General features: G+C 39.0%; 1 protein-coding gene across 4 annotated transcripts in view; it reads right to left on the bottom strand.

Annotated features, from left to right (window-relative positions):
* Window positions 1-23,738, bottom strand: part of SEMA4G (semaphorin 4G) — a 507,048-nt gene that overhangs the window by 379,004 nt on the left and 104,306 nt on the right. For all 4 annotated transcript variants that reach the window (XM_075216263.1, XM_075216260.1, XM_075216261.1 and 1 more), the window contains 2 exons: window positions 20,825-20,982; window positions 5,269-5,432 (listed from right to left, as the gene is read on the bottom strand). In XM_075216263.1, coding sequence (XP_075072364.1) covers window positions 5,269-5,432; window positions 20,825-20,982 — 322 coding nt within the window. The remainder of the gene's footprint in view (window positions 1-5,268; window positions 5,433-20,824; window positions 20,983-23,738) is intronic.

The raw sequence follows: 23,738 nt of genomic DNA, 5'->3' as shown, positions 1-23,738 counted from the left end.
TATATTTTTCATTGAAGGTTCATACATGAAAATGTCAATATTCTTATTCTACAACAAAAATCTAAGTCATAGCTTCATGAATTGTTTAATCTCAGAACTCTGCCAGATTAATGATGCCAATTAAGAAAAACATTTCTTTCACACTGTTCCTCAATATTTACTTGAAAATTCACTAGATATCAGAAAACAAACCACCTACTGGCCAGACATCGTTCTCTACAATCTTGGCCGCATATCACATTGAGTTTTCTATCCCAGTAATTTTGTGTATCTTAACAGCGGCAGCTCCTATTCACCCACTCGCCCCCCCTCCCCTTTCCTGTTTCACGAAGAACTGAATAGTGTGTCACACAGTCCAGGTCCTTACTGTGCCTTTAACAGGCATACACCAGTAGTGGAACCATCCATATGAAAATAACACTAATCATTAGTCTAATCAATTATAAGTAATTCATGTACTCTCTAATGAGAATTAGTATGCTTTATATAATTTCCTATGTATGTTATCCAACTGCATTCTTAAACAGACCACAACTCCTTAAATACAAATTGATTTAGTATAAAAAGACATCATGTTAAAAATTATTTTGTGAAATGACAATTTAAAGTGTCCGAGTCACCTACAAAAATATTAGGCTGGGTACACACAACAGGTTTTTAACTCGATTATCGGGCCAATCACACGACAAACGACCATTCGTCCCGATACCACAGTGTGTAGGCTGCAACAATGAACGATTATCGTCCCAAAGCACATCGTATCAGTTCATTTGATGGAGTGTTGAGAGTCACAATCTTTTCAGCAGATGGTTATGACAGATGAAGAGCACAGATCTGAAGGTAAATCGTGTAGGTCTGTACACAGGAATCTGCACGATGATCTGGACTTGCAGTTGTTGGTAAAATCGTTAGCAATATTGCATCGGGAGAAATTTTCGGTAGTGTGTACCCAGCCTTAGGCAGCCAATATGTGGGCTGAACCATTATTCAGTCCATAATTTATACGGGAGCACACAAAGACCTCGGGTAATATATGCAAGCCTGTTTATATAGTGTGTTGTACAAGCCATTTTATTGTGGATTATTTTCGGTTCTGAAAAGATCAATGCAGGGCCACATATTAGACCTATCGATATACACATATTGACTTGTTTAGCGTTTGACATAAAGATGCATGTTTAGCATAAGAGTAAAGATGTACTTCCACACTTGCATCTTCAGGTCAACATCAACTTGCAAATCGGTGTACAGAAACAAATATACACCTCTTAAAAAGGCTCATCTATAGATAAATCTAACCCATCTAAATCTAATCTTGCATCAAATCCCCCTTTCTGTACTTTACTGCAAGTGAATGGTCCCTGACATGGCTCAATATATGGACACAAATTGTGCACGTGCACAGTGCCAAAATTTATTTAACATGCAAAGTTACGATGTGGAAATGCACTTATGTGTAGGGGTAGCCCATAGTGTTATATCAAAATGAGTTTTAGAATATTCACAAATGTACGTTCAAAGATTCCTATTCGAGAACGAGTTGTTTGGCCTGAATGGCAGATACACCCAATTTTATCAATGAGGCGTGTGGCTAAATTAAATACAGATCCAATCACTTAGCCATATACAGGCAGCTTTAAAATCAGCTTACTTCCCTTCTATATTTGAAAATCAAATATTTTAAAGAAAAACTACAACTACAATTAGAAAAAGTATATGAAAAAATATTGTGAACCTGTCAGAACATCCTTTTATCTTGCAGATATCATGTCCTGCAGAGAGGAATTATACATTTTAAGCAAACAACTGAATGACACAGCAGTGAGACACCCAGGGCCACCGGAAGGGGGGGAGGGGCGGGTACATTTTACCCGGGCCCGGCCATGCCAGGGGGTGGGCGTTCGTTGGTGGGGGGAGCTGGAAAAAAGAAAAAAAAACAAAAAAACAACAATACTCACGTGACCGCGGTGCCGCGTCCCTCCTCTCCTCTTCTCCATTCACACTGACTGTCGGGCGTGACGTCATCAAGTCACGCCCGTCAGTCAGTGAGGAGCGCCGCAGCCAGCATGAAAAGCCAGAAGAAAGAAGAGAGAAGAGAGAAGAGAAGACAGAAGAAAAGAAGAGAAAGAAGCTGACAAAAAGGTAAGAAACGGAGAGGCAAGGGGGGAAACAGAGAGGGACTATAAAGAAAGGGCACAGAGGAGGAAAAAAAAAGTGGGAGAGAGGGGCACAGAGGAGGAACAAAAAGTGGGAGAGAGGGGCACAGAGGAGGAAAAAAAAGTGGGAGAGAGGGGCACAGAGGAGGAAAAAAAAGTGGGAGAGAGGGGCACAGAGGAGGAAAAAAAAGTGGGAGAGAGGGGCACAGAGGAGGAAAAAAAGTGGAAGAGAGGCACAGAGGATGAAAAAAAAGTGGGAGAGGCACAGATGAGGAAAAAAAAGTGGGAGAGAGGCACAGAGGAGGAAAAAAAAAGTGGGAGAGAGGCACAGAGGAGGAAAAAAAAGTGGGAGAGAGGCACAGAGGAATAAAAAAAAAGGGAGAGAGAGGCACAGAGGAATAAAAATGGAGGGCGCAGTGTGAGCATAAGGGGGCACAGTGTAGTTGTGATGAAGGGGCACAGTAATGTGTGTGTGTGATGGCACAGGGGGCTTGTTGCAATGTAGTGAGTGTGAGGTAGGTGGTGGCTAATTAATGGGTGCTATTTTGTTTGTAGGGTGATGGTGAGGCAATTTAATAGTGGGGACTATTAATTTAAGATGGGGTGGTTTGGGGGCTATTGAATGTTGGGGTGAGTTTGGGGAGAACGAGGTCTATTTGTTAAATGTGACTATGAATAATTTAATGGCAGTGATGGTTGCGGGAAATAGGTATTTGCCAGGCTGTTTGCAGGAAGGGAAATAGGTTTATTTATTAAATGTGAATACTATTATTTTAATGTTGGGGCTGGAGGAAGGCCTAATTATTAATCGTGGGTGCTATTGATTTAACGCCGGGGCTGGCTGTAATTTTCTAAATGTAGCCATTTTTCCCCCCAAATAGGTCCTCCAACATTCCAGGATCCGGACAAGCCGCAACTAAAGAAAGCAGCAGTCACAGGTGGTGAAAGTGAGAAGAACAGGTAGGAGAGAGCAGCAGAGTGTGTGAAATGTTGTGATTCTAGTAGGGACAATGGCAATTTTTGGTGAGTGTCGTGCCCAATGTAAGGTGCAGGCCAAGACTGAACTCTTTGTGTACACACTGCATTCCTTCTATACTACACTGTGGTGCTAGATGTCTTAAAAGTTAGGAGTGCTGGGATATATGTGACGCTCTGGTGAATTCAGAACCTAGTTATTTTGATGTGCTAGCTACGCCCCAATGGCGCATTGGCACATCCCTGAATGTATGATCACACTTACAGGGCTTACTCGACTATGAGGGGGGCCCCATGAATTTGTTGTACCCGGGCCCTGAATTCCTCTTGGCAGCCCTGGAGACACCCAAGTGAAAAAACAATTGTCTGTACGGTCAAACTATTGCAAATGTCCCATATTATTTTATGGAATAGAACCCATTAACAAATATATATGTGAATGTTAAAGGATTTATTTTGTACATTTGTATGTTACAGCAGGACTAGTTTAACTGACAGATACAACTAGTTGTTGTAGAACCATATAAGGGCATATCTGAGACCAGGACCATGTTTTTATGTAGGCCTGTATTGTAACAGACAAGGAGACAATATTGTAGGTCTCTGCAGAGTTTTGTTGTGTGATAAACACAGCACATTGTTTAAGAATCTATCTATTTCCTCTATCCCAGAAAATTTTGTTTGACAGGTCGCACATCTGGAATATTTAAAACTGGAGGATGAGTAGTGAGATTTACACTGTAAGGAAAACAGCGTGCAAAAACAATCTGGTAACCAGTCACTGATTAGGAAACGTTGACAATATGTAGGACTGCAGGCAGTTAACCATTTGCAGCAATTAGTGACGGAGTTTAGCTTAGTCACAATGCACAATTCAAGTTTCTAGATTAGTGGCTGACGTATGTTTTATTTCTGCAGATTTAAGAAACAATAAAACAGCAAAACAAACAGGGAGGAATTGACCTATAGGAAGAGTAAAGAGAAAAATAAATCCATATGCTCAGACTTTATTCAGAGCTTCTGTCAAAATGGAAACTATATGGACAGCAAGGTTAGTGCGAAGTTTTAGAGATTTTTAGTTACAAATACATTATGGTTGTACTTTTTACCTATTTACCAAGTCCAGGAATAGCGATCGCCTAGTATCACTGGCGATATACGGCGATAGCTTCCCCATGTAAACCAGTTTTTTTTTATTCTTTCTTTTCACTTTTTTTTTTCTTTAATTTTTTATATTTTCTTTGAATCTGCTATTGGAACCCCAAGATCAGGTTTCCAGAGCAGTGGTCACGTGTGACCGAGCAGTGTCTGGTCACGCATGCACAGAAGGGACAGTGACTGGCCAGCAAGTGTCGCCGGGGAGCTGAGCTTTTATGATAAATAGCAGTGATATAAGATTTTCTATCAATACGAGATGCAGCAATAGAAAATATCTTCTATCACTGCATTTTGTTAAGTAGCCCCTGTGTCTTAAAAAGGACTATTCAATTTAAACCACATAATTGCCTTCCCTGGGATGAATGCTGCTCACTTTTGGCGCTGTATGGTCTCTGTTACAAAGGAGATCCAATGCAGCAGCTGGAGGTGAAAGCAGCTGCTGATTGGGCAATCCCTGAAGATGGCTGGCTATGATTCCGGCTATACGCATGTGTCACAACCTTGCTTAATACCAGAAATGGTGGGGTCCAAGACTAGGGAGCCCCACCAACGTACTACTCTCGGGAATGGAGAGCAATTATTTAAATAATTAACTGCCATGTTAGTATTGTTTTTGTCACTGTAAGAATCTTCTCTCAAACCTCCCCCATCCCCTAAAAAATCTGGCAAAATATGTAAACAAAGCATATCATGAACAAACTTAAAAAAAGATCAAATGGAAAATTATTTAAATATTTTTTAAAAATCTGCATTCTGGGGAAGTCTTCTTTGTATTGTTAAAGTGTATACGTCTCCCATGCACATTGGAGGCAGCCATTTTGTATCAGTGAATTCACTGGTTTCTAGTGACTTGATGGGCTGCGTTTCCATGGATACTGGTTCAGCACATAAAATGGCTGCCTCCAATATAAGTAGGTAACAAAAGCAGTTTGACAACAGATACAACAATTTAGCATTGTAGTAGAAACAGAAAACATACCACTGTAAAATAAAGGCACCATAGAAGACTGTTTTGTCCCAGCTCCCGACTTCCAGTGTGTACATGCTCTTTAAGGTTTCATAGTACGGCATGGAGCAGACTAATCTTGCTTTTAGGAATGATGTCCATTTCTTCTGCAAAATTTTCTTGCCTCCCATATCACTCTGAAATGGTAAAGAAACTGCTATGTTATTTTTTAATACATTTCTTGCAGAAGGTGAAGAGTATTCGCTTCATGGTTGATGACCCATGTATTCTAGTTTTTCCAAGGCAGCTTAGTTTACCACAACCAATTTGTCCAGTGATCAAAGTGGAAATCTAGATGTGGTAGTATGAAAAATGTAAGTGAATGAAATTTGATAGTCTTACAATCAAAGCAGTAGTAGAAGTGACGGTATGGCATATCACCGTATACCAACCCACTTCGACCACTGGGTATGCCCAAATGTTACTAAACAGCAAGAATGCAGGGCAAAGCAGGGAGTGTTCCCTGATTCTGGCTGCATTTCCAGGATAAACAATGACACTCTACGCATAATAATGTGTGTATACACTTCGCAAATTAACACCCGTATACACAACACTAAAAACTGCACACTAAACTTTCCTCATTCCCAACAGCAATCCTCCCCTCCTACACACACACTTTTAAAACACATATATTAGGGGGTGGATGGTAAGGACGCAAGGTGCTGAGGCTCTGGCAGCAAAAGGAAGCTACGGGTAGGGTGGCTGTGAATAGATTGGTGCGTTTTGCTTGTGGGCCAGTCTCTCCACCGGATAAACAAAATCACCAGCAGTGGCTTATTCACATAAGTGACCTTCACAACAGAGTTTCGAAAAAGGCCCAGGAACAACAACCAGAAAGCACTGATGAGGACAACAACAAGTCTGTGACATCCGAAACTTTGAAACCGGTGGCGACAACTACCCTCTCTAAGAGCTGGCAAAGGTGGCAATAAAAAAAAAAGGTTTAAACAAGAAGTCAGATCTAAAAAATAGTATACACAGAATCAATGTCAGAATAGTCACTCTACCTAAGCAGGCTGAAGGGTCTGACCAGCATTATGGACGCCAGGTTGCAGGAATGATATGGTCAAGACTTTTACTAAAAGTTCTAAAACATTCTTAGTGGAATGTCCTCACAGAGTATCAATTGGTCCCCATCTCCAGGCTCCCTACACAAAGAATTCTCAAGGACTTGGATTGAGATATTCTCATCAGGAAAGCAAGAGAAGTGAAACGGGTCATAGCTATTTTTTGCTATACTACAGAAGACTTCTGATTGATGTACTTATTAGTAATTACAACTGGAGGGGTCATTGAGTGGTGATATACAATAGGCAATTTTATATGTTCTGCTCAGTGAATATTACAATAGTTTAAAATCTACTTGAAATGACAAGTGCACATTGATCACTTCTCCTACTGGTTTGAATCTCCTTCGTATGCCGTTTATTCTGCTTTCATTGATAATGTCCTCCTTGTAATTTTGGTACTTGGAGTACATTTTGATACTTCTATTATGTGATTGGTGTTATGCTTTCCCTTGTTGTGTCAAGCTGTTGTATTATTTTTACCCTCCGTTGTTATTGTTAATTGTGTTATGTTTACCCTTGCTGCGCTACCACTCTGTATGGCACTGCAGAATTTTGGGGTGCCCTATAAATAAATTATAATCTTTTAAACTATAATTAAACCAGGGGGACCATAAAGTCCTGAAGGATCCAACCAGAGAGTCCTTTAACTTTTTCTACCATTTATGGACTTCATTGGACTTAGTGCTGCATTTTCTGAGTTTCAGCTTATTCTTATGCCATTTTTTCACAATAATGTTTACTAGTATGCATCACTAACCCCATGGCGTATGTGGCCCTTACTGAGACTGGTAGGATCTGCATTTTTCTCCTGATTTTATTGATTTATGTGAGTAATGGCTGATAAACACAGTTTATGATGTCTTGGAATGCTACGGGCTTGGATGATAAACGTGAAAGAACATTTGTGTTTAATTTTGTTTCACAACTATAATATTGATAGTCTGTGTTTACAAAAAAGCCATGGTGATTAGGAGCAGATTAAATACTTAACGAAACCTCCACCCCACCCATGCACAGTTAATGTATGTTCACCATATTCTCCAGGGGTGTCTATTCTAATTAGGAAAACTGTTGATTTTCAAAAAAAGGAAGAGGAAGAGAGATTTATTTTCTTATATGTGATGATGTCCCTATATAATAGCTGCCATTTATTTTCCACCTCCTTTTACCTTTGCAGTTTTACAAGCCTTTGCAACGTATGTTGCTTCTTAACCATTAACTCCCATATTAAGCAAGGATGACATGCTCAATGCTGACCTAGAATAGCCCAACCCTTCCACCCACAGACTGCCTCCCTACCGCACTCACATCCTCTCTCCTATGGGTTATTATCTACAGATCAAGCGCCTCTTCACATACCTAGATGCACAACCAACAAGGTTTCAGAGGCCTCCTTATACATGTCTCTCCTTACCTTACTCAATTTGTCAAGTGACTACCATACCAGTTTTAAGAAAGGTCACTGTGAGCAGCAGCTTACTGGCAGTCTTTGCATTGCTTTAATCCATCCAAGCCCATCACTTTCCTCAACCTAGGAAACCCACTGTTCCGATAACTCAAATCTCTCCTAACATGCCCCCTCTATCCCATCTTTTAACCCTTATTTCTGTTTCCCTACCCCTTCCCACTTCCCCTCATTCTTCTTGTTAAGTACAACATGGCACTACATCATTTTTTTAATCTTTTTTTGTTGTATACTTTCTATTGCACCTGTTATACCCTTTGTCTTTATGTATAAAATTTTCACTTGCAATGCCTTGAGTTGAGTAAGTGAATATCTTGTTGTCTTGTGTACTTTATCTGTGCTCCATTATATCATGTGCTGTGCCATATGAATACTTTTATATTTGTAACTTTGCACTCCCCAGATCATGCCTGAAGATAGACATCGTTATGCCTAGAGCTGGCACCCATGCAACAAAAGCAAATAAATAATGTACTACATACATCCTGTGACAGGTTTTTCCATCAACCAGAACCTCACAACTAGTCCAGGTGACTTTTGGAATATTCTCAGAAGAATTGGGTCTCCTAGATGCATGGAGAACATTCTGCTGATAGACTTTAATCTCCTTCTAAGAATCATACATACTTTATTAGAATGTCCAGGACTAACGACTGATCAAACATTGACACACAATCTATTACAAGTGGACTATGAGACCATAGGGATTTCTGATCTCTCCCTGATATTTGTCAAGTTAGTTACTTACTGCTCATTATAGGGCCCTTCAAGTAAGTGAGACCACAGAGGCTCAAGTTGGTATTAGCCACCATCTTATGTGGTAAATGAATACAATGCTGCTTATTTCAATGTGGTTTGCGACACTGTTCCAGCATACCTCATGGAGACTTTCATTAGCCAAATCGTGGATACGAAGTATCACAAACTACAGGAGATGATATGGCCAAATGTGTCTCTGTAGAGGCAGTGTATGTAGCAAACCCAACTAGAATGTGTCTAGGAAATTAGCAACATATGCAGTATTTAGGATATTTTACAACAAAAATCTCTATATAAACTGTTTTTCACACAATAGAATTATGAACATGGTAAAAATACTGGCACTAGAAACTACACTGCAAAATGCCACCTCCACAGAATGCTGCACCTCTACTTATTATATAAAGACTTGCTGCATCAGACATTTAGAGAGGTGAAGCGGTGGTAGTCATTACTGAGATGACTACATTTCCCCACATAAGTGTGACAGAATAATTCCGATGGCTGTAATGTTTTTTAACAAAGGCTTTCGCAATATAGAGCCAGCGGGTCCACACATTACCCCCTTAATACTAGCAATATAACTGTCGCCCTTTAAAGTGAAGTCACTCTGACTGCCGGCTTCTTCTACAGTCAGGGTTCACAGCGTGGTTGCCGGAACTGATGTATTTCACTTTCTGTGTAAGTCCCTAGTTCCAAACTGTCTATATTACTGCCATTGAAATTATTTTGTCGCTCTCACTTCTGTCTCGACATTCCAGCATTGCTGTTGTGTATCCCACCCAAGTGGAGTCCTAGTAAGAGATAAATGGCAATCACAGATGAACAGTTGCAGAGTGCGTGGAGCAGCATGGTGGCTCAGTGCTTAGCACATCTGAATCACAGCACTTGGGGTCATGGCCTTATCTGTGTGGAGTTTGTATGTTCTCTCCATGTTTGCGTGGGTTTCCTCCGGGTGCTCCGGTTTCCTCCCACACTCCAAAAACATACTGGTAGGTTAATTGGCTGCTGTCAAAAATTGACCCTAGTGTGTGTGTGTGTGTGTGTTAGGAAATTTAGACTGTAAGCTCCAATAGGGCAGGGACTGATGTGAATGAGTTCTCTGTACAGCGCTGCGGAATCAGTGGCTTTATATAAATAGATGATGATGATGATATAGATTATATATATATATATATATATATATATATATATATATATATATATATATATATATACACATATACATATACATACACACACACACACACACACACATACATACATAGATATACATCCATCGATATTAATGTATGTATAGTGAGCTTAGAATTCAATTATACTGTAGCACTGTAAGTAAGCGGAGGGTGTGATCTATGACTGCGGTCATGTGACCATAATATGTACATATAATGTGATCAGTTATAGGCAGTTTGTGCCTGCGGTTATGTGACCGCTTTGTTTATATCTGCCCCACACTGACTTCCATTTGTTTGAAAGCCCGCAAATTGGTCATATGATCACCCTGTCTACAACCAGTCACGCTTGATGCGCACGCAAGCTATGGTGTGATCAGCTCCATTGCGCATGCGCCAATATGGCGCTGGATACTATATCTAGGATGCCATTTAGCATTGTCATATAATAATTACTCCTGATGAAGTCTGATTACGAGACAGACGAAACGCGTGGAGGATTTGTGTGTCCTTATCTTTGGGACTTTGTTGAACCAACACTTTACTATCATGACTGGGTGCAGTTTCTGTGGCTGAGGATCAGCTGATTATAGCAGCCGAGCTAGACAGACTCCACCACTATCTAAAGGTCGCTACAAAGATACTCAGATAAGCATTTTATATTCTTTCTTATAACAAGATACTACAGAAGCATCACTAAGCCAACAGCTAAGCAAAAAGTTTTTCCACCTAATTCAGCAATGAATTTATGAAGAATCAACTGAATATACAGATAAGCGATAAAGATTTTATATCTGGTACGCATTTGCACTTTTGAAAAGGATTGGTGTCCTTGGGAATGCACAAAGGCTGTGTTCACTATTTGCCTTATATGTTCACCTTATCACTATACTGGCTATGAGATCTATATTTTTATATAATTACTTATTTGTGAACTATTTCTCCATTCCACTATCTGTGTGTATTTTATAGTATTGTTGATATAACGATACTACACTATTGTGGCGCCCTATCACATTTGTTTTACTATATTATATATATATATATATATATATATATATATATATATATATATTTAGTGTTACCGGGTTGGGGGAACAGGTGTCATTTACTGGGCAGACGATAGTGTACAAAAGCAGAGAAATCACACAAGTCCAAGGTTTTGATACAACTGACCTCAACCAGTTTTATTAAACAGAAAAAAAACAGGAAAACTTCAAAATATACACTTTGCCTATCCAACACTAACTAAACCCACCTGAACACCCGCTCTCCTGTGAAGGACCTTGTGCACTACCCACATACTGTACAAAACATAGAGTTAATCAGTCACCATTTGCAGAGTCTCTCAAGAGGCATCCACCCTCCTCCCCAGGTCTGAGAGACACAGAGGGCACTACCTAGCAGATTTTTAAAACACCTCTCACAGGTGCAACCATTAACCAGACTGCTGTCAGACTAGAAGAAAAGAAGACCCAAACTGGGCTTTTGAAATGGAGCCCAGCCTTCTCTCTCCATTTACACACCAGGGACCCTTTTCAGTTTTTCCTGAAGCTAAATTATACTCTTTGGAAAGCTCCTTCCTATACAAGACAATCTCCCTTTTTAGAGGAATCTTAGTTAACAAATGAGAGAAAGCCTGTGACATATACTCCTGCCACTCACCTCTTGCCTAGTGCTTCTGTCAATGTATATATATATATATATATATATATATATATATATATATATATATATATATATATATATATATATATATATATACACACATATACATACACATACACACACATATATACATATACATACACACATACACACACAAGTTAACCCGTGCATGATACTCATGCATTCTAGTCAAATCAAGCTACTTAAGGTCTTAAAAAGGTTCTTGTTATGCATTTGGACCTAGCCCAGGCCTCCTCAGGGGAAGAGCGTTAGTTCCCGACGAAAGCGGCCTTTTTAATGTGTGTTCATGATGTAAAATTACCTCACAAAAATGAGTTTGACCCCTCAACTCGTAAATTTAGCCTTTACTACCCCTCCCACGGGGGGAAGGGGGGAAGGGGGGATGATGGAAGTTAACTGACTTGACTATTCTAATTTTTTTTGTCAAATAATGTCAGTATACCAAATTTCAGGTCAATTGGATGAGCCCTTTCTGAGAAAATAGTTTTTTCCACACACACACACACACACACACCTCTACACATGTGTGTTCATGAGGTAAAATTACCTCACGAAAATGAGTTTGAGCCCTACCAAATTTCAGCCCTTTTTGAATTTTTTTCCCCACACACACTAAGAATTTAGTAGGTCAGTGTATAACTCTGCCCAGCAGGTGGCGCTGCAACTTGGTTTTTTTTTTTACACACACACACAGAGACAGACGCCACTAAGCATTTATATATTAGATATTTATATATATATATATATATATATATATATATATATATATATATATATATATATATATATATATATATATATATCTGAATTAATATAAACCCATAAAATGACCCAAAGTTTATTTACATTACATCCCCTGCAGGATTTCAGGATTTTTATAGCTCAAATATGGACTGTGTTAAATGTTATCTAGACATTTGAGTCTTCATTCACAAGATGTGGGGATAGCCCCTGACACACAGAAGGACATTAGAACTAGATATAGGATTAGGAACCCACTTACATGCAATGCATACTAGGGAGGTTACATTAACTCAATTCAGACAATGCAAAATTCAGATGTTGGGGATTCCTAACTGTTAATTATATAATGTTAGCAACTGTGTTTCTGTAATCTGAATGAGTAATTGTATTTGGCTGTACTGGTCTTTGCATTTTCAGTATAGCAGATACGATCTGTGTTACTCTAAGCTGCACTTGATTTTATTGATTTAAACATAACTATTCTGGTACGTACAAAGCCCTGGACTACATGGTGGAGATATTGGTCCTTATCTTGCACTAATTAGATTTTTTTAAGACTGCTGTCTGCAAATAGGATTTATGTTTCTGCATCTTTGGCTGTGTTTAGCTTAGTAAATGGCAGATCCAGATGCACAGTCAGCCAATAGGAGCAAGTAAGGAGTGATCTGCATGTTTCTACACACAATTCCCAGGGTGAAGTATAATCTTTCATTCTCTGGTTTTGTGGGAAAATGCTGTTCATTAGAAAAGAGATATAAGCCTGTAAATACATTCTGTCAAAAATACTCTGTTTTGCATTATTTACAGTCAAAGCTTCCCAGACTCATTTTAGCAAATTACATGAGATTTAGTTGACATATGAAAATACCCAGTTAGCAATTACTATATGATCTCATTAGTAAACGGAGTCATTCTGTGCAAACTGTTTAATATTGTGCACTATAAAAGGTACAAGTCACATTTCTAAAATTCAGTTCTACAAGGAATATTCTAAATAGTTCAGTGAATTGTACCAAGCTTGGCCCCAACATGTAATATTCTTATCTGACAATTGAGCTTCTCCACTTTATCCATAATTCTGCTCCAATCAGATATGAGACCGTTGAAGACATTACAGTGAAGCTCTAACTTGAACACACATACATTCCTGTCATGCCTCTATCTTGGAAAAGTATCAAAAACAAAAATAAAAGCTGTGAAGCTTCTTTTAAAATCTGTACAGGTAGAATTTACAAAATATTTAAATACTGCTTCAAAATATTTCTTCAATAAATCATGAGATTACTGGAAGATTTATTGTGCCACTATTGTACACCTGAATGCTTTTATCACACCTGGATGCAGAGGAGGGCTGGCACCTTTTAGCCTGGGGGCAATACTCCACTCAGCAGCCTATTTTAAAGGGAAAGAAATGCATATGAACCAGCCCATGTTAGCCCACTATGGGACCAGTCTGGGGGGCAGATGCCCCCTTGCCCCCAGCCCCTGCCTAAATGGTGTAGATTAGGCAGCCGTCTGGTCTCTTCCACCACCAAGGACAGGCAAATATTAGGTTGTTTTACAGGAGAAAAGGCTTTGTTCTCAGCTGCTAAAGTGGGAGTACACCCATAATTCTCTGCCCCTTGGAGCTCAATAAAATATCTTATCCTGCAATACTTATTTTAAATATAGGGATAAAGAGAGGTACTTCCCACATCTATCCCTGCTTTTAGTACTACTTCCAACAGGAGCAAAATCTTGCATCCATGCATTTGCCACCATCTTCACACATCTTTCAAGCTTCTGTATATTAATGTTCAATAAGCGGGTTATAGCGGTAGTCCAGCAGGCTGGGAAGAGAACAGAAGCAACCTGAACGTGTACGTGTTAGGGAATTTAGACTGTAAGCTCCAGTAGGGCAGGAATTGTGAATGACAAATATTCTCTGTACAGCAATTTGGAATTGGTGGTGCTATATAAATAAATGGTGATGATGATGAGTATTACACCAATATTTCCATACCCCACCCGGTAATTACCCAAGCTTAGTAACAAATTATAGATACAAAATTATTTTCAGGATAAAATGTCACACTCCAAAGCCTGATTGACTACACCACTTAAAGTGGGAGCGCAGTAACCACTATTTAACCCACTAAGTGCTGCAGTCCAGACATTGATATCAATCACTGGAATAAATACAACAAAATGTTTCTGGTGCCCAATAATCTAATCTACAGTACTGCAATACTTATGAGTAATCAGTGACTGTATCCATTGCATTTACACCAAAGTGATAAATTAGACAAAAGGTCACATTGATAACCAGAGAACAGGACATTTACTTCTCAACCTTATCACAGAATTCCTTTATGCCACTCCTTGTGTGGTGTTTGTATAGGGTTAATCTTTACAGAATGAATTGCTATAGCTGCCCACCAGTCCAGTGCCACCCCTTATTCACTGATATTTCAGTTCTCCATCATTTCTATGTACAATTTATTTATATAGCGAGACCAGTGAATACATCACTCTTCAAACACTCACAAAGGAATGGTGCAGAATAAAAGTGGAGAATTCATGTCACGGTAACAAGTAGAAATAGGGATTCCCTGTCCTGAAGAGCTGACAGTCTATTTCAGTTCAGAAATGTTTTAAATTAATTTGTTCAGAAAATATGTTGAGGTGCAGGTGACGGTTTACTTTTACAAACGTTACTATTCCTTTATGGTAATATGAACTTTTGACAGGTGCTGAACAAATGCAGCAAGGATTAGTGTAGTTATTTCAGTTGTGGTTTAACTTGGCTAGTAATGGATTACTGAAAAGGTAGAACCCCAGAGGTCCAAGTTGCCGAAGCCTAACCTGCGACAAGCAGAAGTGCTAGACACACAAGGCATCGCACCCACACTCACTGCAGAACTGCCAGCTCCCAGGCCTCCGCTCGTTTATATTAAATGACTATTCTGTGAGGAAGGGGTCCAATATCCCAAGTTATGTTCTGAAGTTAGCCCAAACCTCTGCAGGATTGTTAATGAATATCTGTTAGTCATCCTGTGATATGCCCTTAGAGTGTAAGCTCCCTTGAGCAGGGCCCTCTTTCCTTGAGTCCTCTTCCTCTTGTTTACCTTTACCTTCGGCTCCCCGCCTCTTATCTCCATATCGTCACTTGACCCCCCCCCCCCCCATCTCCAAATCTCCTCTTGCCCCGTGCCTCTGCTCCTCCAAATCTGCCCTGACCCTGTAAATGGCGCCCTCACTACTGGGCACAGGTTCAACTCCTCACTCACTCCCCTCTTCCCCTTCCAAAGTTCCAATTCTATCTGTACACTGAAATTCACTTTTACCTCTTTGCCCTATGCACCTTGCTCTGAATAGTTGGCACTTCAACTTATACTTATTGCACTTTGTCTATATACTTACTGCACTTTGTTTTACTGCACTTTGTTTTTGCACTACCCTGTACGCCATGTATTGTATCCCATGATCTATGTACGGCGCTGCGGACCCTTTATGGCGCCTCACAAATAAAAGATGATAATAAAAATAATAATATTAATATTATATCTCTGGCTTTTTCAGCCCATAAGCTTATACACAATGCACATACTGTGTGATGGGACCAAAGAAATAGCAAAGGAGTGCAGCACCTCCTATTGTACAGAAAGCAGGGGCAATAAGATGGTTGGACTCTGTGCTGTCTGACAATGTGTTGTGTGCAAACCCACTGACCAAGAGATCTGGTTTATATGGAGAGAGTGCAATACATGGAGGGTGGTCTTTACAAGGTATTATGTGTAATGCAATAAGTGTAAAGTGTCTCTCAAGGGAATAACCATTAGGACAAAGTTCTGGGATAAAAATACACAGGGGCACTGAGGAGATGGGATGGTCTGGCGAGATTGCTCCCCTGACTAGGGCTCCAACTGCTCATAATCCATTTAGATTTTAGCAAAAACTATACACCAGACACTATGGGTACAATCCCAGCCCACATAAGGCCATTAGCTCCAGCTATAACATAACATCTCTTCCTGATGCATGCTCCACTAATGTAGCAATCACCCTGTGAATACACTCAGCATTGTATATAAAGTATAATAAAGTTCTAACATATTTCACTTCCTACTTCCTTCCCAAGCAGGGTTAAGTTTTGGCCAATGAACACCATTCCCATGTAAAGTAGATTATCTCGTTATCTTACTGAAACAAGGCTTGTTACCAGAGTCACATGACTGCAACAACAAAAGTTCAACATACATTGACAATGTCTAAAGAACTGTTATGAATTCCATTTTCAGCAAGAGGAAATGTTTTATAAATTGATAAGAAATTAAGCCATTTGCCATCTGTTCACATTGCAAAACATTTTATCTGATAGTATGTAACAGAATACAAATGAGAATACAGAGAAAACATGTTCTGCACTAGTTTTTTTCAGATAAGGATTACACATTTATGACTTGTTTTTAAATTGGGCTAATGTGTGCAATTCTGTGATGTTTTAGGACAGCGGAAAAAATGGCACGTTTATTGCCTTCTGTTAATACAAGAAACAAGTTTGATAAACTGATGGTTTGAGACCATTTAGCTAAATATAAGAAGCACTTTAAATTCAATTTAAAACATCACTTTCAAATAACGGCAAGGACAGGAAAATGTACAAAAAAGAACCAGAATAGGAAGAAGGTTTACAACTTAGGTTTATTCCAGAAATCAAGAAAATAAACAGTCAACAAACGAGCTGATGCTAAAAGCATCTTTCTCAACTGTCCCGATTTACAGATGGCACACGGTGCAAATTGGTCAGAGCCACCCTCAAAAGTGGGCGTTTCTGGATGGATCAGGGTGGGACTTAATTCTGTCCCGATTTTGTATGTCTAGGGGGCAGATTGAACTCGACGCGAGGTGCTGGCGGATATCGGCTTGATGTCCAGCTGCGCAGATTGCTTATTCCTCGAATCTCTATAGGACGCAAGGGAAAATTACTGGAGATTTCAGTAAAACTCTGCGTGACGATTCTCCGCGGGGGCTAACTGAAATCTGCACCTATATGTTAGGAGATACATATAAATAGACCTGTCGTCTACACAAAGTGGGAGTAGTCGCAATGCAGTAGGATTTAATGTCTTGTAAATTTTATTATTAAGGCAGCTCCTCAGAGATGATTTCTAGAAGACTAATGCATATTGGCTCAGCCCACATAATGGATATCTCCACTATGAGTAGGTGACAGGTCCACTTCAAAGATGTACACAACAAATGTTACAATATATCTATGTCTGTAGGCTTAAACGACAGAAACTGAGTGAGGAAATTCAATTGACCGCGTTACTCGTGAATGTATCGCACCCCGCACACTATTACCGTTAATACGGTAATTTTATCGCAGATTTGTAACGCGGCTCTCAGATCTGTTAATGAAATCAGTTGAAATGACCGTACTAATGTAATAATGTGCAGTATTATCGTAGTAACGGTAATAGTGTGTGGGCCGGGTTACTTTCACGAGTAATGCAGTCAATTGATTCCCCCCCACCCCCCCCCCCTGAGAATACAAAACTAAAAATTCAATACATGTAGAGTTTAAATCCTCTATTACCTCCTAATAAAGGATGGTGGTGCTCCTACTCACAGAGCTTCCTGAGGAAGGGGGTAGGAAACCCCCTCCCAAAATGATGTGCATCTTTTTGTTACCCTCTATATCAATCTATAATAAAGCAGCTCCAATGAACATATAAGAAAATTTCTCTCCAGCGTTTGACATACCATCAAACACAGAGACATGCATAACCGAGACAAAATTAGGCCCGCCCTGATCCACCCAAGTGCCAGCCATTTTTACAAAATAGTTACTTTTTCTAGTAATTGATAGGACTGCATCATCATGCAAACGGACAACATTTCTTAAACGTAAACTTTACTTTATATTTTAGTTTCAGGTTTGCAGTAACAACAGGCACCGGTCACGGGCCCAGGCACTGGTCATGGGCCCAGGCACCATTCAAGTAATGTTGGGAACCTGTTTGAAGATTGGGCTGTCAAGGACAGCCTGGCTCAAGTGTGGGTGGATGGGAAATAATTCTGGAGAGAGAGCACAGGGTAGAAGTTAGGCAGAAGGTAGAACATGCTCTGAACAAGGGCCCATCACTAAACGTTTATGCCATAGTCAATTCTTGGTGACAACTGTGGATTTGGTCTGGATATTTCAAGTCTGGATGGCTCAAACAACTTTACTCAGTTAATATCTCTCCTTTACAAGTTTTAGACAGAACTAATTACAATGCAGGGACATCATATGCTCATGTTTTATAATACAAAACCGAAAATAATTAATTTGGAAAGGAAATTACTTTAGTAGATTTGACTATTCTGCCCAAAATAGCATGGTCCATACTGTTAATATTACCTGTTCAAGATCAACCTGAACAATGAGTGTTAAAAGCAACTAACCAATTTGCAAATAGATTTTTTGCAGCTTCACTCTTTTATCCAGTCTTTTCCCTATTAAAGAGTCACCCACACACAGCAAATCATTATGTGTGTTAGTTCACTAAAAAGCAGACAGATCACGGATGCCCTTCAAAATAGGAGAGCCACTTGTGTAGGCAAAACATTTACTCTGGATTACTCTCTAGCATTGGCAGATATGGTAGAGATGACTGCATTGCACAAAGCAAATAGGTGTGGAGTCATAAAACCACCCACACAAACTTTGATAAATTCTTTCCCAAGCATACACGAGTCCTTACTAATACAATGTCACTACCTCATAAAATGTTGTACAAACTCAGAAAAGGGTCCATAGGACATGATATTATTATGTGCCACAGAGTGCCTCCGGAAGAGTCATAAAGACACTCCGTGGTGATGTAACTTCACTGATTCACTGATTGAACGCAGTAAAACATCAACATGATGTCAGGCACCTAATTGCAGGGAATAGATTTCCCTTTTATGTGGTAGAAGTAAAAGGTTACAAATGTATGATGAACAGAAAAGCCTGATGGGTGCAGCGAGGCTTAAGGGGTGCAAAACCAACATTCAAATCTAAAATAAATTTCCCTCCAACAGTATTGGAGCAGCAGGTTCACAACCTTCCTTAGTTTACAATGTACTATCAGGACAATGCAAGGATGACAAAACACAAAGACAAATAAAATGGTGGTTGTCTTACGGTACTTATGTCCTGGATGACAAAGAATCTTATACCGCGATTGCGCAATACTCATACTGTCACCCAAGCCTGAATAAAAAAATTTTTTTTTTTTTTTTACATTGGTGAAACTTATGAGAAAACTGTGAAAAAGAGATGCTGTGATATAGCCAAACATTCAAGAAAACTTCATCATAATAAAAGGTTCTATTAGATGTAACTTGTTAGGATGAAATGGCCTCCTTTTGTGATACTGTTAGGTGTATTTGATATATGTTTTTAATTCTTATTTTGTATACTTCTAATATTCAGATTTTTTTTTTCTGCCGTAGTGTTTATTATAACGATATAAATGGTATATATTTAGAGAGAGATATGGTCATATATTATTGTATTTATCCAACGACTTCATACAGATAAATTAATTGAACACACAATATATGTGGAAAAATAAAATATTAAATCATTCACTTATGTCTTTTCTGCCTCTCATTATAGTCCCTTTAAGATTCTGTGTGTGCATATAGAGCTCACAGCTTTGCAATGGTGAACCGGTTTAGTGTAGGAGGAAGCACCCTGTGAGTTGCAAAATTAGTAAGGCAACCGGCTGACCAAACTTGCTTTTTACTAGTAAATGTCACTGATAAAGTTATCTACAACTTGAGTGAAGTTTCTCAGCTGTCCCCATTGGATACAGTGCTGCCTGGTGGAGGAGCCTCTACTATAGTGCTAAACAACCAGATATACTTCAGGGTCCGCATGGGCAGACCTTTAACCCTCAAAAAGGATGCACGTTACCCTTCATCTTGATAGTAACTTAAAACATTACATGTACTCTAAAAAAAATAAAAAAAATAAAAATGACAGCTATCTGTGATAACATATCAGCAGGTATTTTAAACAAGCGTTACAAGCTATAACAAACAATTCTGACATTAAAAGCAGGAAAGAGCTGGGACCCGCAGGTGAAGACTTGAAGATGCTGTACAAGTCAGTCTCCTTGTCTATTGATATACTCAAAGTAAGTTTATGATAACCAACTTTATTCCACAGAACCAGACAGTGAAGGAACAATCCTTACTATAAGAATTCTCAGTAGAAAAATGCAAACTGGCACTCCAATATAAATAAAACCATAGATTCAGAGTCATCAATCAGACTGGCAGACAGCTTGTCTTGAACGTATTAGAAATAATCAGCGCAAGATATGGACCAATGGCTTCAGTAATATAGGGCTTATCAGACAGACTATTTAGTAAAGTATTAACCCTTACCTAAGGTATTCTGGGTAGAAATATGCAAAAGCAAATTGTTGGTCTATATGAGCCAGTAAAAGAAGAGATTTACAAATGTTTGCACTGTAAAAGGCTGTTTATTATAAAGTAGCAATTCAATTGTGTTTTGAATATCATTTGTTTAATAAAAATAGAAACCATCACTACAGATGCACAATATAAGTAGCGACAATGGAAGCATACAAAGTTATTACCTTGCACACGCGGGCAACTCTTGCTACTTGAGTCTTGTCTAGAAACTCTGAGCTTTCTTCCATTACTCTTTCATTGAAGAAATAGTAGATTTTATCGTCATCTCCTACTGTGGAATTTAGACTTTCTCGAACCAGAGCAGAGGTCACAAACTCAGCATCTAGAGGAAAAACACAAACAATGGTCAGTGAGGGTCCACCATGAAAGGTATGTGCGCGGAACTAAAAGGTTTCAGTTTATAGCTCAGGATTACCTACGGAAACATGGGGAACGAGGAAAAAAGATTTACTCCGTTTGTGACCAAAAATATGTGAGGAATGGAGCTGATAAGAAGTAGATTCTGTTTGAAAACCATGTCAACATGTGTGATATGCTGTCATTTTCGCCCTTTCTCTGACATAATAAAGAATTTAATATAAAGTAATTGACATTCATAAGCAACAAAGATATATGGGATAACACACCCATACTGTGAGATTGCTGACAAGTTTTGTGACTGTAAAGGACTGCAGGAGTGGTGATTATACTTGTAAGGTCCACTATTGGCGTATTGTGGGAAAGGTAACCTGACTGCAGTAACAAAGAAGGAGGGGTTATATATATACTGTTATCTTTATCACTCTCTGTCATCAATGACGTATGTCTGATATTGGACACTGTAAAGAAAGAGGTTATACCCTTTGCCATACCCAATCATCTCTGGTCACCAAGATAGGGATATAGTTCACAGCTGTTTATACAAGTTCTAACACAACTCGTGTATGGCTATGGAAAGCACCACAGTGTAAAATATAATGCATATCCAGACTTCCTTCCCTACTGTAAGAGCTAAGCTCATTCTTTGTTAGTTTGGACAGTAGTGATGTTGGGGGACAGCTATGTGCTCACTCTATGAGGGGCAGACTGTTAGTCACACCAGATAGTGGCCAATGATGCATTGTAGCGTTTTGTATTCTGGGCTACATGTCCTGAGTAATTGGAAATTGTTGCACAGCATTTAACTGTGTGCCTGTAAAGTAGAGTAGGGCCTACAATCATACTGAGCTGGATGGTGTGATCTTCAGCACACCAAAGGGAAGACATACAAATAAAAGTTAAGTATCCATTCTGAATGGTTGACAAAACTTTGGACTGTTGTGAATAGTTGTGTTCATATTCTATAGTGAAGCTGAAGGTGCTGATAAGCAAATCACTATGGGCCTGATTCATTAAGGAAAATTAAGCAATAAATTGAGTAAGTTTTCTTACTTAAGTTTTCTGGTCAAAATCATCTAGCTATGCAAGGAGTGCAAATTAGTTTATTATTTTGCACATAAGGAAAATACTGGCTGTTTTTTCATGTAGCACACAAATATTTGATAGCTTATTTGTACACTAAAATATAAAGGTGATCTTGGAAAAAAAGCCAGTATTTTCCTTATGTGCAAAATAATAAACTAATATGCGCCCTTTGCATTGCAACATGGTTTTGTCCAGGAGAAAACTTAAGTAAAAAAAATATGAGAACTTTCCTTAACGAATCAGGCCCTATTTAATGAGAGGAAAAACACTACCCATCCCAAGTGGCATTACTCATTCATTGCTGTGCATGAGGCATATATTGGAGAATGACGTTGTATCGGTGTCCACAGGCTGTGTCCCATAGCCAAGTAATACGTGGTTTACTAGACCACTAGTATACTAGTTCTAGAAGGATAATCCTACTGCAAACTTTACCCTACATACTCTGAAGGGTTAAATAGCAAGGTCCTATATGCTTGTATAAAATTAGGCCCCTTGATTAAATAAAACCTATTCTAATTGCGTACTACAGAAGTGTTATTAAATAAACTTGCAAAATAATAATATCCTTTTTTTTTTATAAGAGATTCATACAATCCCATCTGGAAGCAAAATCTCTAGGTCACAGGAGAGAAAGGGATGAGAGCAGAGCTGGGAATCCAGACAACCTCACAGAGACAACAACAAGCTGCCTGCCATCTTGTGAAATGCCAAGCTGTTCCAATATCTGTGTTTACTGAATGTCATAATACAGAACGTCAGAGAATAGGCAGAAACTATTTCATATGTCTGCTGTGAATTATTTACAACTCTTCCTAAAACATGAACAAAAAAAAAAAACCAAAACGTTACTTGGGCACAGATTTTCAGTTTAGTAAACAAAAGGAGAAAATACATACAAAGACAACTGTGTGTATTGATGAAAGCCAGGATGCTTGCTCTGGGCATAGATGGATGAATTAATGACAAGATACTGGCATAACCTACCAAACCTAGAGAACATGGAATCAGCAAGGTGTAGAACAACAAGTGTATGAAAGTGATGCGGGTTGTAGTCGCAGAAATGACAAGGCGTTGGAGAGTAGAGACGCAAGAACTGTCCGCAAATCGTATATATCTGTCAGATTGGTACAAAAATTTGACCATCCACAAGAATTTTTCACATTTTAGAACAATTAAAAAAGTAAATAAAATTAAGCTAATAAAGCTAAATTCGAACAAGTCTTTTTGACCTTGTTTTAGCCTGTTCCACTGTGTGCAAACCGGCTAAAGAACATTTTAGCTGATGCACAAAACGGCTTTAATGTGTTTTTTGAATTTTAGTTGATGTATTTTTTTTTTTTTAACTTCAATAGTATTTTTATTATTAATTTTTCAAAAAATTATGGGGTACAGAAAGAAGAAAGGGATGGGGGGTAAGGAAAGGACACAAAATTAAAAGGGGAGGGTTGAGGGGGTACATAGTGGGGGGGAACACATTAAACAATTCTGCTGTTAAACCATATTGAACACATGAGGGAGGGAACCTAATAGGTTCCCTTCCAATTCGTGAAAGTTACACTGGTCGAATGGTCACCATGGAACTACTAATAGGGACATTAGGGAGCTTCGCTAAGTGTAGGAGATGCAGGTAGT

Source organism: Mixophyes fleayi, chromosome 6 (assembly GCF_038048845.1).
Source record: "Mixophyes fleayi isolate aMixFle1 chromosome 6, aMixFle1.hap1, whole genome shotgun sequence".
Classification (NCBI taxonomy): domain Eukaryota; kingdom Metazoa; phylum Chordata; class Amphibia; order Anura; family Limnodynastidae; genus Mixophyes; species Mixophyes fleayi.
This window is presented reverse-complemented; position numbering and strand designations above follow the sequence as displayed.